Here is a 16,026-nt window from a genome sequence, read left to right on the forward strand (position 1 = left end):
CATATGGCTGCGCGCGCAGCGGAAGCAGCGGCAGTTGGCTTTGATCCACTGACTCACCTCGTCAACGGTCAGCTTCTTGAAAGTGTCACATTGAGACAGCCAATGTTCCTTTTCACAGTACTGGCATACAATCTTCCACTTCCCCTTGGACTGGGGGGTGCTATGGTTCTTGTGCTGCGGCACTGACTCGGCCTGGTGCATAACGGTCACTGACCGGCGGTTATCGTTGGATCTCCGAGGTCCATCTCTTGGGCTAGATCCACTCCACACGAATGTGTCCAGTCGTAGGCTGCTAACTTCCCTTGCGAGGAAAGCGGCCAGGTCTAGGAGGGATGGCTCGGGGCCGTTGGGATCACGGTGGTCTCTCTGCCGCCGAAAACGCTCTTGGCGGGCTGGAGGGAGCTTCTCCAGTATTCGCTCCACATTAGAATTTGCATACAGTTCGTATCTCCCCTTCTCTTTTTGGGACCCCAGCATCCCTACTAGGGATTGTACCTTGATAGAGAGGTCATCCAGTGCTCTATTGTCTTTGGCTGGGGGGAGGCGGTCGATATCCCGTATTTCTTGGATCACGTAATCCCATATGCGTCCATAACGCTGGTCGAGGGCCACTAGAGCCGCGGAGTATGGGGTGCTTGAGTTGGAATATGCCAGCGCTATGTTATGCGCTCTGGGCACCTTGAGATGCTTGAGGAGGATGGCATATTTGTACGACTCGTCGGGGACATCGGACATCATAGTCTCCAAACACATGCGTAATTCCGTGTACTGTGCTCTATCCTCGCGCGTAAAGTCTGGGAACGTCGGTGTGCCAAGGTACGATGCCATGGATGGCTGGTACATTGGTGAGCGTAGGGGAAGAGGCCTCCTGGGCGAGTCTCCCCGTACGTGTGGTCGTGGGTTAGTACTTGGTGGGTACCAGAGGCCGGGTCCCCAGGTGCTGTTCCTCGGTGCTGATTGTACGTCAAACTCACCCGTGAGTTGGGTCGGGGGTTTGTAGTGCAGTGACTCGGGGCTGAAGTCGGGGCTGTACTGGGCCTCCTGGTCCAGAGTACGTTCTTGCTGGTGGGCTTGACATTCCTCGTCTTCCTCTTCCTCTTCTAGGTCCTGGAGTCTTCTAGTCAGTCTCTCGGCGACGTAGGCCGGTTCTTCCCGTTGGCTGGGTCTCGTATGGACCGGTCGGGGAGGGGGGTCGGAGACGTAGACAGGTTCCTCCTGTTGGCCGGGTCCCGGGTCGCTTTGTCGGGTAGGGGAAGGTGCCCTAGACCCTTTTCGTGATGATCTCCGGGAGCTCCGTGCGGAGAGAGGGGGTGTCGCCCTGGCGATCAATTGTTCTATCATCTGCGCCTGCAGCCGGTCGCGCTCTGCTTCGCGCTGTGCATTGGCGCGTTCTCGTTCGATGTTCTCTTCCGTCTGAAGGCGTCTCTCCTCCAGTCTTATGCGGTCGTCCTCACTCCTTTGTTGCGCCTGGAGGCGCTCTCGTTCAGTTGCAGAGTGTTCGCGCTCACTAAGGGCTTGCGCTTGGAGTTGCGCGTGAAGGCGCTCTCGTTCCGCTGCAGAGTGTTCGTGCTCGCTTAATTGTTGCGCCTGGAGGCACTCTCGTTGTTCGCGCTCGCTCATCTGTTGAGCCTGGAGGCGCTCTCGTTCCATGGCAGAGTGTTCGCGCTCACTTAACTGTTGCGCCCGGAGGCGCTCTCGTTCCACGGCAGAGTGTTCGCGCTCACTAAGGGCTTGCGCTTGGAGTTGCGCGTGGAGGCGCTCTCTTTCCGTGGCAGAGTGTTCGCGCTCACTAAGCGTCTTTGCTTGAAGCCGGTCGCGTTCACCCTGAAGTCGGTCTCTTTCGGTGGAGGCTGTCAGTGTGGCGATCAAGGCTTGCGCCAGTCTCTGGTCCGCCTCGCTGGGGGATGACACTGACGGAGGTGATCGGGGTGCTGACAGGGCTTGTTGGAGATCTGTTCTCCTGGTGCGCTCCGAGGTCTATCTCCTGGGCGCGGTTCTCTTCTCTTGGTTGTGTGTCGGGTTCTATCCCTGGAGCGCGTTCTTTATCCTGGAGCGCTCTGGGGTTTATCCCGGTGACGCTGTCTGGAGGTATAGTCATGTCATGTCCCACCTGGTCCCCCCCGTGAGCTGAGTCAGTTTCGTTTGAACCCACTGGGGTCTCTACTGGCAGGGTCGCCAAGTCGATAGGATTGGACATGCTTAGACTATCCGCTTTATCCGTATTTAACGTCCGTTTAGATAAGCTAGGGGGTAGAACGAAAGCGAATTCCTCCAGATATGGAGGTAGCTGACGTTTGCGCTGCGGGCGTTCTAGCTTAGGGGAGCCGCTTGGGGAGTGTTCACCACTGGCCATGTTAATATTAATATTATATTAAATATTACACTGATACCCTCCGGCTCGAAGGACCAATTGTAACTGAGGGGTTACAAAACCCTGACTGTATTAAAGATTGTGATAGATTAAACCACTGCTAGTTATGTACTTTAATTACTGGCCAGAGAGTACATCAAATATAGATGGTGAACACCCACAAGAACACGGCATTGACACAGAAATAGTATTTGAGGGTAATTTATTATTATTAGGCAACGTTAGGTTACAGAATGAGAATTAGAATTCTTCGCTTGTATGGCGAAGAATATACGTAAAGTCAGTCAAGAGCATGAGTCACTAAGAATAACAGGAATCCTACGATGGGTCTAAGTTGACGCCACCTGTTGTATAGTAGCAATTATATAGGGCAACACTGGTACCGACTGGAGACAATGGGTTCCCTCCGGGGTGTAAGGCCTGGAGGGTAGAGGAATGTTCGGGTACTCCGTCTGATTCAATGAGGAATAAAGAGACTCCAGGTACAGGAGTCGGTCCTTGTAAACTCCCTTGATCAGCAGCGAAAGCAATAATTGTAATCCAAATGCCCGACAGCATTGATGACAGCTAGCCAGCCCCGTCCACGAGGCAGGCCCGAGTTGTAATCCTCACGAGGTTGAATCCCAAACGATAGTGGAAATCAACGATGCTCTTCTCCGGTGGTCACGTCCCAAATCAATATAATCCAACCAGGAATGGTTCTGCAATCGCCGACGCCGATTCTCCTGTGTACATGTCCAACGGTTCTCCGCCTAGGACTCCTCGGGTGTGGGCGACGTATTTAGGCCACACAGCCTGGTTGAGTACACTAGCTAAAGACACGACGAACCGATGGGTAATGCTACATACGAAAGAACTGTGGCCGCACGATATACAATAAATGATCGACTATTTACTTCACATTAGATTAAGTCGAACTCAACGTTACTTCATTAAACTCTGACACTTTTATCATTCTATTCGCACGCGGTTCTCAATGCTCTGCTTAGACGCAAGGTTGCTCACTTCACTGTTTTACCGAACTTGATGAACGTTGAACAGCTACTGTTCGCACCTGCCGCAGTATTTATACTTAAGTGAATATCTAGTCCCAACCTCAGTCCTTGTCTCGTATTACTACGCTGACTCCGGGCATGTTCCGACATGCCTGCAGTTGTCTTTGAACTTGCCGTTGGGGGCTTGCGCGCTGGCGCCTGGGGGCGCTGTCCAATAGGAGAGCGAATATTACTCTGGTCTGAACGCAGGTAAAGGGATATTCCGTGTATATATATAAATAATATACAAAGTATATCAAACAATAAAGGGATATTCTCAGTTTAATCTGGCCCTTCACAACAACTACGGTTATGTGCCTATTATTAAAACTTTAATGGCAAACATACTTCTCACTGTGTCACTGTCCATGTCTTTCATGACTGCAGCCGCAGACACACCTTTGGACCTCCAAATGTTGACCTGGTCTATCATTAAAGCCTTCAGGGGGCTCACAACCAGCACAACCAGTTTTTTCCCAGGATTCACCTATGAAAGAAAGTAATGCAGGTACTGCATTAGTAATGCTAATGTGGTAACACCTTTTTAATAATGGAGCTGACACAAATGTTTAGTTTACTTTACTCAATTCTAGTTTCATAGATGTAACTTGAAAGTTTAGTAATTGTAAGGCTAAAAGCTAACTAGTTTCAAGTTCAAGTTTCTCTATTAGTTGTCATACAAAAATACAGAATACTTTTATATGAAATGCTTGTTCCTGTTCTGCTCCTGAGAGTGTGCTAGATAAAAATTAAATAGATAAGTAAAAAATAGAAGTCAAAAGTACGTAACAAGTGTAAATAAAAGTGTTCAAAACAAAAGTGTTCAATATACATATATACAATATACAATACAGAGTAGAAAAAAAATTGTAACTGAGTTACAATACAATATAAAGTACAATGCAGAATGGGATGAGGTACAACTTAGGGTAAGGTGCAATGAGGTACTGTATGAGTTGTAGTGCACATTTTTACCAATAAATATAAATATAAAGTGTGTTAAAGTGTCTAAAGTGGGTGCTACAGTTAGTTGTTTATTTAAAGTGAGTGTGTGCGTGTGGATGCGTGTGCTGTGAGTGTATTTGATGGTTTGTTACATAGTGTTATTGTCGTTGAGCATCCTGATGGACTGGGGATAGAAGCTCCTTCGGAGTCTCTCTGTGCTTGCCATGAGACTCCGGTATCGCTTGCCTGACCGCAGCAGTTCAAAGAGGCAGTTGTTTGGGTGGCTAGAGTCTTTGATTATTCTCTTAGCCTTACCCATGCAACGCTTGTTGTAAATGTCTTGGAGAGTGGGAAGCCCACCTGTGCGTTCGGCTGAACGGGCCACTCTCTGTAGTCTGCTACAGTCTTGTGCGGTGCTATTCCCAAACCAGGAGGTGATATTGCCAGTCAGGATGCTCTCTATTGTGCATGAGTAGAAGTTCTTAAGGATCTTCTGACTCACTTTGAACTTCCTTAGGCGCCAAAGGAAGTAGAGGCGTTGCCTTGCCTTCTTGATTACACTGTCAATGTGTGTGGTCCATGTCAAGTCCTCGGATATGTGGACTCCTAGGTACTTGAAACTGTTCACTCTCTCAACCGGTGCCCTGTCGATGCTGAGGGGGCTGTAGTCCCTGACCCCGACCTCCTAAAGTCCACAATCATCTCTTTTGTTTTGCTGACGTTCAGGGAGAGGCAGTTCTCCTGACACCACAGCGCCAGATTCCTATCTCTTCCAGGTAGGCCCTCTCATCGTTTGCAGAGATCAGGCCCACCACTACTGTGTCGTCAGCAAATTTGATGATTGTGTTGTTGTTCCGCTGTGCCACACAGTCGTGTGTGTACAGCGAGTAGAGGAGGGGACTCAGAACACAGCCCTGGGGGGCCCCTATGTTGAGGGTGATGGATGAGGAGGTGCAGTTGCCTGCTCTCACCACCTGGGGTCTACCCGTCAGGAAGTCCAAGACCCACTGGCAGAGGTCATAGTTCAAGCCCAGGTCCCTGAGCTTGGCTATGAGTTTGGAGGGGACTATGGTATTGAATGCTGAGCTGTAGTCAATTCTCAATTTCTCACATAGTTCCCCTGCCTCTTGTCCAGGTGTGATGCTGCTGTGTGCAGCACATGCCTGGGCTATGGCGTCCTCCGTGGACCTGTTGGGGCGATATGCAAATTGCAGGGGGTCCAGGTTGATGGGGAGGGAGGAACAGATGTAGCCCTTCACAAGCTTCTCAAAGCACTTCATGGCTATGTAGGTGAGAGCTACAGGGCGGTAGTCGTTGAGGCAAGCGGGCGCAGATTTTTTGGGTACAGGGATAATGGTGGACTTCTTCAGACAGGTGGGGATGACAGCCTGTTCTAAGGACAGGTTAAATAATAATAATAATAATAATAATAATAATAATAATAATAATAATAATAATAATAATAATAATAATAATAATAATAATAATAATAATATTTAACCTGTCCTTAGAACAGGCTGTCATCCACACCTGTCTGAAGAAGTCCACCAATTATGTCAGTGAATACCGGGGCCAATTGGTCGGCACAGACTTTTAGGACACGGCCGGGGATACCGTCCGGTCCTGCTGCCTTCCTGGTATTCACTTTCTTAAAGGTCCTCCTCACCTCATGTTCTGTTATGCTGAACTACATGGTCATTACACGGGGGGAAGCAATTAACATGAAAATACATGGCTGGCTGTAAATTACATTTTAATGATAATAATAAATGGGCGGCTAGGTGGTGTAGTGGGCAAGGCGCTCGCCACCAATGCAGGAGACGCTGGGTTCGAGCCCAGCTCTCCGCATTGCTATCAGCTTGGCTGGTCGTTCATACTAATACAATTGGCAGTATTAGGGGGTGGGAAGCTGATGGGTGGGGATCGGACGTTGTGGACAGCGACTCCTACAGGTCGGTTGGTGCGCCTGCGCAGCAGAATCAGGAAGCGACGGGGGCGGCGTGTCCCTCCCACGCAGACCCCCGACGCTGAGAGATTGCGCTGTGCAGGTGAAAAGATGCGACGGCTGCTTCCTCGAGTACCGGAGGGGACATGTGATGTAAGGCTTCGTCCACATTGCAGCCGGCTTGTGGGAGGCATGGCCTAACAGCGTTTGAGACAAAGGAGGGTAGAATTGGACGATACGAAATTGGGATGGGAGAAAAATAGAAAATGGGAGAAAAAGTAGATAAAAAAAATAATAATAATAATAAATGTTCTTACCTTGTCCATTAATTTTCCGAAAAGGCCAAAGGACGCACTTTTGCCATAGCCAGTCTGCAAAATGGCAAAGACATGTTTGCCGTCTGCCAAGGCTTTTAAGACTGCTATTTGTTTCTCTTTTAACATAAATGGTGACACCTCGTCAATAAGACTGTCCACATCCATATTTTTTTTTTGTCAATAGCCTCAGTCTAGCCCCTTTCGGTACCGAAAAGTTTGATTGATCACATGCCCAAACACCTGAGCGCATCTCCTGTTTATTGTAAGGGGCCTATAGCTTCAGACTAACAGGGACTGATAGGGAGCGCTGTGATTGCTGGACGTTTATAAAAATTATTTAAAATGTTTATTAGCAACGCCGAGCTTTCAAACCATTACGTTTCTCTGTCCGAAACCCTTGTGCAACTGTGAATACAAATTTCTCTGTGATACTTGTATAACGAACGGTTTGGGAAGGACCAGTTCTTCATGGTAAATCTAGGTTGGTTTGCTATTGGGGAGCAAGGGACTGTGGATTCACTCTGCCAAACCATGTTGGCGTGCATCACAGTCACGAAAGGGGCTAGAACAGTGCATGAACGTGGGTTATACCATAAGCAGGATAAACTGCTATTTAGCAGGGGAAGCTGCTGTTTGTCAAAGCCCTTCAATAATCAAATGCACAACCAGAGTACAAAAGGTAACAATATTTGTTCTGAAGGGCCAGATTAACACTGAGAATCTACGTTTATTATTTTGTATAACTTGTATATTATTTATATATATAAGCTATATACCTTTAAGCTTCCGTTTGAATCATAGTATTATTCGCTCGCCATGTGAGCAGTGGAAGCCTACCGCGGTGTATCGTTACGGATAGCTAGTAGCTACTTAGATACGACCCTAATATTGTAGAACCATTATTGGTGTATTATAGTAACTTGTGTAAGCGAAGTAACGTGGAGAAGCGCATAGTTAAGACCATCGGCGTTTGGATCTAACTACCCCTGAAGACCATCATCGGGCTAGCTTCTAATGCAAACGAAGCTAGCTAGCTACCATCACTGCCATCGGGCACTTGTATTACAAGGACTGGATCCGTACGAGAACCCCTTTTCTTCAGTGACCGCAGGAGTATCCGACTATTCTTCAATTCCTCTGGAGCTTACAACTCCGTGGGGGAAATCATTGTCTCCAGCTATCCCCCTCGCTTGCCCTGTATCGCCTCTCTCACTCCATGCAGAGCTCCGGTCGAGTATTCTTAACCTAGGAATTATTCATTCCCCTTGACTTTGATACTCTGACATTCTACTATCATTTCACTATTAAAAGAGCAACGTACTAATTCAGTTGTTTATTGATATTGCTATTAAAATACTGTAAACGTGATCTCTTTGTCCCCGTGCCGTCAACTGAGTGTCTGCCATATTTACCTAACTGTACTGTCTGGCAAGTAATAATATTTAGTAGTGGTTTAATCTAAACAATCTTTAATACAGTCCGGGTTTTGTAACCCCTCAGTTACAATATTTATTGGATAAAAAGCATAGATCATGAGACCAACGTTAATATTCCTACAGGGGAAGTAAGGCTTCCAGTGGCGGTTTCTCCACTAGGGGCGCTGGGGCGCCGCCCTCCCTGGTAAAAGAGCAGGAGAAGAAGAAAATGTTTTATTTTTTATTTTAGAGCCCTAGAAATAAAATAAACATGTTTAAAATTAATAATATTTACTCATTTTAAGTATGTTTGTGTTTCCAATGCACAATATAACGTTAATATATCAAATATAAATAATTGTTTTCATTCACAGGAAGTCACTGTCTGAAAGACAGGCCGGGCGAGACGCATAGCGCATACAGTGGGCGTGCACTGGTTTCATCGCTGTACATCGCAGCCAATTAAATAGGTCAAGCAAATATATTTCGCGTATCAGTGCGTAACGCACTGTGCGTTGAAATATGATGTAATATGATGGAAGGCGGGCGCGTTTTCGAGTGATCTAATCAAGCAGCCGGGTCCTTCCTGTCCGGATATTTTGTAGCCCTTACGTGACTGCGATCTGCTTTTGGTAGCTGGATGCAGCTAACGACGGTTTCTTTTTGAGTGGATTTAAAAGAAGTGGATTATGGCAACAACAACAAGGCTGGTTGTCTGTAAACGTTACTGGAGTTTCTTTTTGAGTGGATTTAAAAGAAGTGGATTATGGCTTGTTCTGTCAACAACACGCCTGGTTGTGGACTGGACAAGCTGAATATCTCGCCCCATTCGACTCTTGTGATGGTGGTAAGTCTTTGTTTAATAGCTAGCCTTGGCTCGTTTAACAATATGTAAAATAGGGGCGGTCAGGTGGCGTAGCGGAGATTGCGTTCGTCACCAAACGCCGGAGACCCCCCCCCCCTATGCCCACCAAAAAGTAGGTCACACCGGCCGCCACTGAAGGCTTCCATTAAGTAAAGTAAATCACTACACCTCGGGCTAAGCCTGCCTAGCTTTAGAGCACACCACTAACCACGGGACGCTAACACCCTCTACAAGAGGCACTGCATATCACCAAACGATGCACACATAATCAACCATCACTGGTCCAACGTGAACACAGGGGACCACCTCCCGGTACTAGTTGCCCCTCATCTCCTTCCCCCCGCCACCCTCCAATTAGTTAAGATATAACAGGCCTGACGTATACAACAATACAAGGATATACAACCTACAATATGCTATGCAAAATATAATATGGTATACAAAATACAATATGATATGCAAAATACATTATGTAAAAGTGGCCTTAACTCGCCCTCACGGGCGAGTTATATTTGATTATAAGACTGTCCACATCCATATCTTGTTTGTTTTTTTGTCACTAGCCTCAGTCTAGCCCCTTTCGGTACCGAAAAGTTTGATTGATCATGTGCCCAAACACCTGAGCGCATCTCCTGTTTATTGTCTGCACTTTGGACACGTCCAACTCCCCGGGAAAATGGCTTCGCTGAACGGCGTGTACTACAAGGCTGTAGGCTTCAATGATGAATTATGATTCACTGAAAATGGGGGACCCTGATGTAAACAAGACGAAAGTCTTTCTCTGGTCTGCATCCCCTTAACAATTGTGTGTATTGAGCTGTACTGTATTGTACCCATTCTGCAATCTGTTAATAAAATGTTCAATCAATCAATTCAATCAGGAAATATCACTCGGCATCCGCAAGAACGTCCCAAGTGCAGCGTATGTAGCATGTAGCACATGTAGCTATGTAGCACAGCACTCTCTATACCCGTCCCTGTCTGGCTCCAGGAGGTTAAGGTGAGACAGTACCCCCTAATATAGGCAAACTAAATATTTGTATAGATATCACTATGAAACTTTCCCAGTTTGTTATGTACATAAAAACTAAGAAAAAATGTATTGCAAGTTTTCAGAATCGTATGTTTATATATGCAAATTAGGCACTTCCTCATTAACACTTTCAGCGCCACGCCGTGTTTTCCTTTTTACCCCGTTGATGCCACGGTCCATGTAACGTTAATATCGCCTACTCTATGTTTTAAATTATGCTATGTGTCTAATCTGCCCATCGCTTATCAAAGAATCATTTTCCAGTCAACATTGGCAAAGCAGATTGTGTTTTTATTGCTTCATTTCCTTTTTATAGCATTTTGAAAACCACTCGGTTTCGAAGAAAAAACAACACATTCCCTGATAATCGCCTTTTACTGGAATATTCCAGAACGTTATCATTTGTGAATCGTTTTCAAATAAACGCTAGATGGTCGATAGTATATGTGTGCGCACGCACGCTTGTGCCGTGCGCTGATAATCGCTGCTCTTATTTCCTGATGGCTTTTACAGTCAAAACAGCTATATCACATATAGGGGAAACGCTTATATATCCGTGAAAACGAGTCCGATTATCCTAACACTGATAATATAGATTCCTTACCTGACATCAGATGGTATCCAAATGGTATATTCCAATTCCTGATCACCATTCGGAAAAAATCGATAAGTATATTTATCCAACGTGTGTACAGTATAACCCATGCTCGCCGCGGCTCAGAGGCTCCAGAATGAACTCTGGTAACTCCGGCTGCATCAGTGGACTGGAAAATGTGGACTGGAATATTTTTTTTCCCCCATCCATTTTCATTGAGTCCATTCCAAAAGGGTGATTTACCATCTGGGAGACGATAGGGGCGCTTTTTTCACTTCTGATCGCCGGCGGCCCCTGGATCTCCAACGGTAGGCTCGGGTGATGCAATATGATTTCAGATCGCTAATAAAAAAAATTAAAATTATTCCGAGAAAAGCCGTGACGTGGCTTTCAACGTCACAATCGTAAACCCGAGATTAGCCGTGAGTGGCGCTCAAAGTGTTAAACTAGAGATGATTGTGGACTTTAGGAGGTCAGGGGCCAGGGACTACGTACATGAGATACCAGATATGAACTAAATGAAAACAAAACCAAAGCCCTAGTGAAAAAATGAAAACAAAGATGGCTCTAGGGCTTCACACTAAAACTGGAGAAAAATGGGTAGGCGGGGTGGGGGGTAACTGTACATTGGATTATCGACTAAACCTTACTTGGTCCCAAGAAGAGGGTCTTGTGTATTACTGGGTTTAATAGGACATTAATTGTACATTGGAGGGGGTTGCGTTAGGACATTTACAGGGGCCAGTTTCGAATTGCAGTCTCTCGTAGGTGCTCTTTGAGAGTGGTTTTGAAAGTGGGTAGTGATTCACATTCCTTTACAGCTGTGGGTAGGGCGTTCCACATTGATGTGGCATAATTGCGAAACGTGTTTAGTCCCTTGTTTGAGCCGAATCTGGGTTTAACATGATTTGTGGAGCTCCCTCTGGTGTTGTGATCGTGGTATTCACTGACCTTTGGGAAGTATTTTGACATGTACATGGGTACCTTAGTTCAAGTTTCTCAAGTTTCAAGTTTCTTTAATAGTTGTCATACAGAAGTACAGAATACTTTCATACAAAATGCTTCTTACTGTTACGCTCCAGAGACTGTGCTAGACAAGATAGTATCAAATAACATAGTATAGCATGTAGTTTAGAAGAAGAAAATGAGGTCACAGTGTTCGGTATAGACATATGTACAATGTTCTGAGTTACCATATAATATACAATACTATGCAGTGTACTAATGTACAGTACTATATAGTGCAAAGCAGAAATGGGATGAGGTACAATTTAGGTACAATTTACAGTAAGGTGTACGAGTTGTAGTGCAATCCTTCATCAATAAATATAAAGTGTGGGGAGTGGGTGCTACAGTGTGTTTGTTTAAAGTGGGTGTGTGCTATAAAGTGTGTGGAGTGGGTGCTACAGTGTGTTTGTTTAAAGTGAGTGTGTGCGTGTGGATGTGTGTGCTATGTGCGTTTGGTGGTTGTTGTTGTGTAGGGGAGGATCTATGGTGGTTGTTGTTGTGTAGTGTTCATTCATTGTTCGTTTAGCAGCCTGATGGCCTGGGGATAGAAGCTTCTTCTGAGTCTTTCTGTGCTCGCCTTGAGACTCCGGTATCGCTTGCCTGACCGCAGCAGTTCAAAGAGGCAGTTGTTCGGGTGACTGGAGTCTTTAATGATTCTCTTAGCCTTGCCCTTGCAACGCTTGTTGTAAATGTTCTGGAGGGTGGGGAGCCCCCCTCCAATTGTGCGTTCGGCTGAACGTGTCACTCTTTGTAGTCTGCTTCGGTCTTGTGCAGTGCTATTCCCAAACCAGGAGGTGATGTTGCCGGTCAAGATGCTCTCTATTGTACATGAGTAGAAGTTCTTAAGGATCTTCTGACTGACTTGGAACTTCCTTAGGCGCCTGAGGAAGTAGAGGCGTTGTCGTGCTTTCTTCACAACACTGTCAATGTGTGTGGTCCATGTCAAGTCCTCGGATATGTAGGCTCCGAGGTACTTAAAGCTGTTGACTCTCTCAACCGGTGCCCCGTCGATGCTGAGGGGGCTGTAGTCCTTGACCCCCGACCTCCTGAAGTCCACAATCATCTCCTTTGTTTTGCTGACGTTCAGGGAGAGGCTGTTTTCCTGGCACCATCCCGCCAGGACCTTGACCTCTTCCAGGTAGGCCCTCTCGTCGTTGGCAGAGATCAGGCCCACCACCACTGTGTCGTCAGCAAGTTTGATGATTGTATTGCTACTCCGCTGAGCCACACAGTCGTGTGTGTACAGGGAGTAGAGGAGGGGACTCAGAACACAGCCCTGGGGGGCCCCTATGTTGAGGGTGATGGATGAGGAGGTGCAGTTGCCTGCTCTCACCACCTGGGGTCTGCCAGTCAGGAAGTCCAAGACCCACTGGCAGAGGTCATAGTTCAAGCCCAGGTCCCTGAGCTTGGCTATGAGTATGGAGGGGACTATGGTATTGAATGCCGAGCTGTAGTCGATGAATAGCATTCTCACATAGTTCCCCTGCCTCTTGTCCAGGTGTGATGCTGCTGTGTGCAGCACATGGGCTATGGCGTCCTCCGTGGACCTGTTGGGGCGGTATGCAAATTGCAGGGGGTCCATGTTGATGGGGAGGGAGGAGCAGATGTAGCCCTTTACTAGCTTCTCAAAGCACTTCATGGCTATGGAGGTGAGGGCTACAGGGCGGTAGTCGTTGAGGCAAGCAGGCTTGGATTTTTTGGGTACAGGGATAATAGTGGACTTCTTCAGGCAGGTGGGGATGACAGCCTGTTCTAAGGACAGGTTGAAGATGTCAGTGAATACTGGGGCCAGTTGGTCGGCACAGACTTTTAGGACGCGGCCGGGGATGCCGTCCGGACCTGCTGCCTTCCTGATATTCACTTTTTTAAAGGTCCGCCTCACCTCATGCTCTGTTACCCTGAACACTGCGCCTCCATCAGCAGCCGACCCCCCCCCCCCCATTGCCGTGGCTTGTGAGCTGGTGTTGTTATTACCAGCATCAAACCTCGCATAGAAGGTATTGAGGTCATTTGCTAAGGAGATGTCACTGTTCAGTTTGAGGGAGGCGCCTTTGTAGTCTGTCATCGTTTTGAGCCCCTGCCACATAGCTCTAGAGTCAGCTTGTTCAAACTGGAGTTCAATTTTATCCCTGTAGCGCCGTTTGGCCTCTGACACTGTCCTCCTTACGTTGTATCGCGCCACCTTGTGGTCATTCATGTTGCCTGCCACTAGGCCGTCGTTGTATGCTTTGGTGCGCTCTCTCAGAGCTTCACGGACGGATTTGTCTACCCAGGGTTTTTGATTTGGGTAAACTCTCATTTTGGTAGTGGGGATTGTTTCTTCCACCCTAGTACAAACATAGTTCAGCACTGTTTCCGTGTAGACATTAATGTTATCTGTGTCGCGGAACACATTCCAGTCTGTGCAGTGAAACGCAGACCGGAGCGTCTCCTCTGACGTCAAATCCCATTTCTGCACCTCTCGCGAGACTACAGGAGTACTTTTGATTCTCTGTTTGTACATTGGTGAAAGAAAGATTGACGCGTGATCTGATCGTGTAGTGCATCTTGTAGACCAGACCCATTGCAAGTTGCTGTACTCTGTCGTCTACTCTAAGCCATCCTAGGTTGTCAAAGTGGGCAGGGGTGAGGTGGGTTCTAGGAGTCAGGTCAAGCAGTAGTCTGACCAGTTTGTTTTGAGATGTTTGTAATTTAGTTTTTAGCGCCTTTGAGGTGCTTTGGTACCATGAGCGAGGTGCAAGCATAGTCGTAGTACCCTTGAATGAGTGCTCCTGCCAGAGTCTTCAGGGTATTCTTGTTTACCAGAGAGGATATCCGATACAAGAATCGAGTTCGTTGGTAGACTTTTTTTATTACATTGGATGCCATTTTGTCACAGGAAAGATTTGCCTCTAGGATGGAACCTAGGTATGTAATTTCATCTTTCCTTGTGACAATATTGTCATCCACTGTAACTGAGAAGCCGTCGGTCTTGCTGAGTTTGTTATTTGAACCGAAGAGAATGGACTCTGTTTTACCCAGGTGTAATGATAGCGAGCCAGATGCAGATTTTGCCTAGTTCCGAGCTGAGGGTTTTTTCAACCTGTAACTTGTTCTTGTCAGAGACCAGCAGGGCTGAGTCGTCCGCGAACAGGAACAAGTTGCAGTCACAAGCTGACGACATGTCATTTGCATAAATTAGGAACAGTAGCGGTCCTAGTATGCTTCCACTGGGAGGGGGGGGGGGATAGGGTACCGTTTACCTCCACCATCTGTTCTCTCCCCTCCAGGTAGGATTGCATCCAGCTCACTGATAGACTATCAAAACCAATTGCTTTTAGCTTGTCAATCAGAATGGAGTGATTGACAGTGTCGAAGGCCTTTTGTAGGTCCAGCATGACCATGCCGCAGTATTTGCCCGCGTCCACCTCTTGTTTGATGTGGTCGTTTAAATAGAGAAGGCATGTGTCAGTGGAGTGGGATGTTCTGAAGCCAGATTGGAATTCGTAGATTAGATTTTCTTCCGCAAGGTACTTTTCGACCTGTTCGTATACTATTTTTCCATTACTTTCGAGATGGAGGTAAGGATAGAAACAGGGCGGTAGTTGCCTGGGTCTAATTTGCTGCCCTTTTCGTGCAGGGGTGTTACTCTCTCAATTTTGAAGTCTTTGGGTACGTGTCCCTGTTTTATGGAGAGGTTTATTATGTGTGTGATGACTGGGGTGATGGCGGTTGCTGAGTCTCTGAGGAATTTGGAGGGGATATTGTCATGGCCAGTGGCCTTGTTAGGTTGGAGGGCGCTCAGTTTTTTTAGTACCTCAGCTGTTGTTACCATTTCTAGCCTAGTGTCTTAAAGCTGTATACTAGTTGATCATATTAACTAGTCAAGCTGTACAGAGATTTAACACGGATGGACATAGATAACATTTCCCTCACATCGGGTTTCAGCTGTCCTAACTGTGGTGGGAAGTTTGTAAATGTTTTCACTCTCCTCACGCAACCATACTTTTATTTCCAGACTTCCCGGGGACGTACCAGGTGAGCAACGTCCCGACAATCGGCCTTGACGAGGTGGGGCTGACGCAGCTGGTGGTGGATGGCGTCAAGCTGCTGGTGGTCATGGAGAAGAGGCTGGAGAGCAGAGGGGACATTGATGACCTCGTCCCCAAACAAAAGTAGAGCTCCAGGACGCCTATAGCTTATTAACAGCGGAAGAGTGCTGCCGAGTGCTTCCGCGTTTTCCCTGATTGGCTGCGACATGCCCCGCGGCAGCGCGGTAGCCGCAGAGCGGAGCCGCGGAGCGGCAGAGCTTGCGACATTATGTAGCCGTAATCCCAGATGTTTTTCATTCGACGCTTAGCTCAACTGGCAGCGCTGCCGTGCTGTGGATCCTTGGTGACAAGTTCGATTCCCTTAAATTTTTTTTTTTTTTTTTTTTTTTACATGCATTCTTTCGCCGGTTAAGTTTAGGCATGTTAACTTTAAGCATTATTTCGGAGTTGGTTATGGTTAAGGTTAG

General features: G+C 46.9%; 1 protein-coding gene across 1 annotated transcript in view; it reads left to right on the forward strand.

Moving 5' to 3' along the window:
* The window catches only part of LOC311231702 (creatine kinase, testis isozyme), a gene marked incomplete at both ends in the record, with an annotated part of 150,908 nt that extends 135,222 nt beyond the window's left edge, over positions 1-15,686 (forward strand). Inside the window, one exon of the mRNA XM_084318330.1 lies at positions 15,526-15,686. Coding sequence (XP_084174456.1) covers positions 15,526-15,686 — 161 coding nt within the window. The remainder of the gene's footprint in view (positions 1-15,525) is intronic.
* Positions 15,687-16,026: the final 340 nt, after the last annotated feature.

The sequence above is a fragment of the Notolepis coatsorum genome (genome assembly GCF_963971535.1).
Source record: "Notolepis coatsorum genome assembly, chromosome: 7".
Classification (NCBI taxonomy): Eukaryota; Metazoa; Chordata; class Actinopteri; order Aulopiformes; family Paralepididae; genus Notolepis; species Notolepis coatsorum.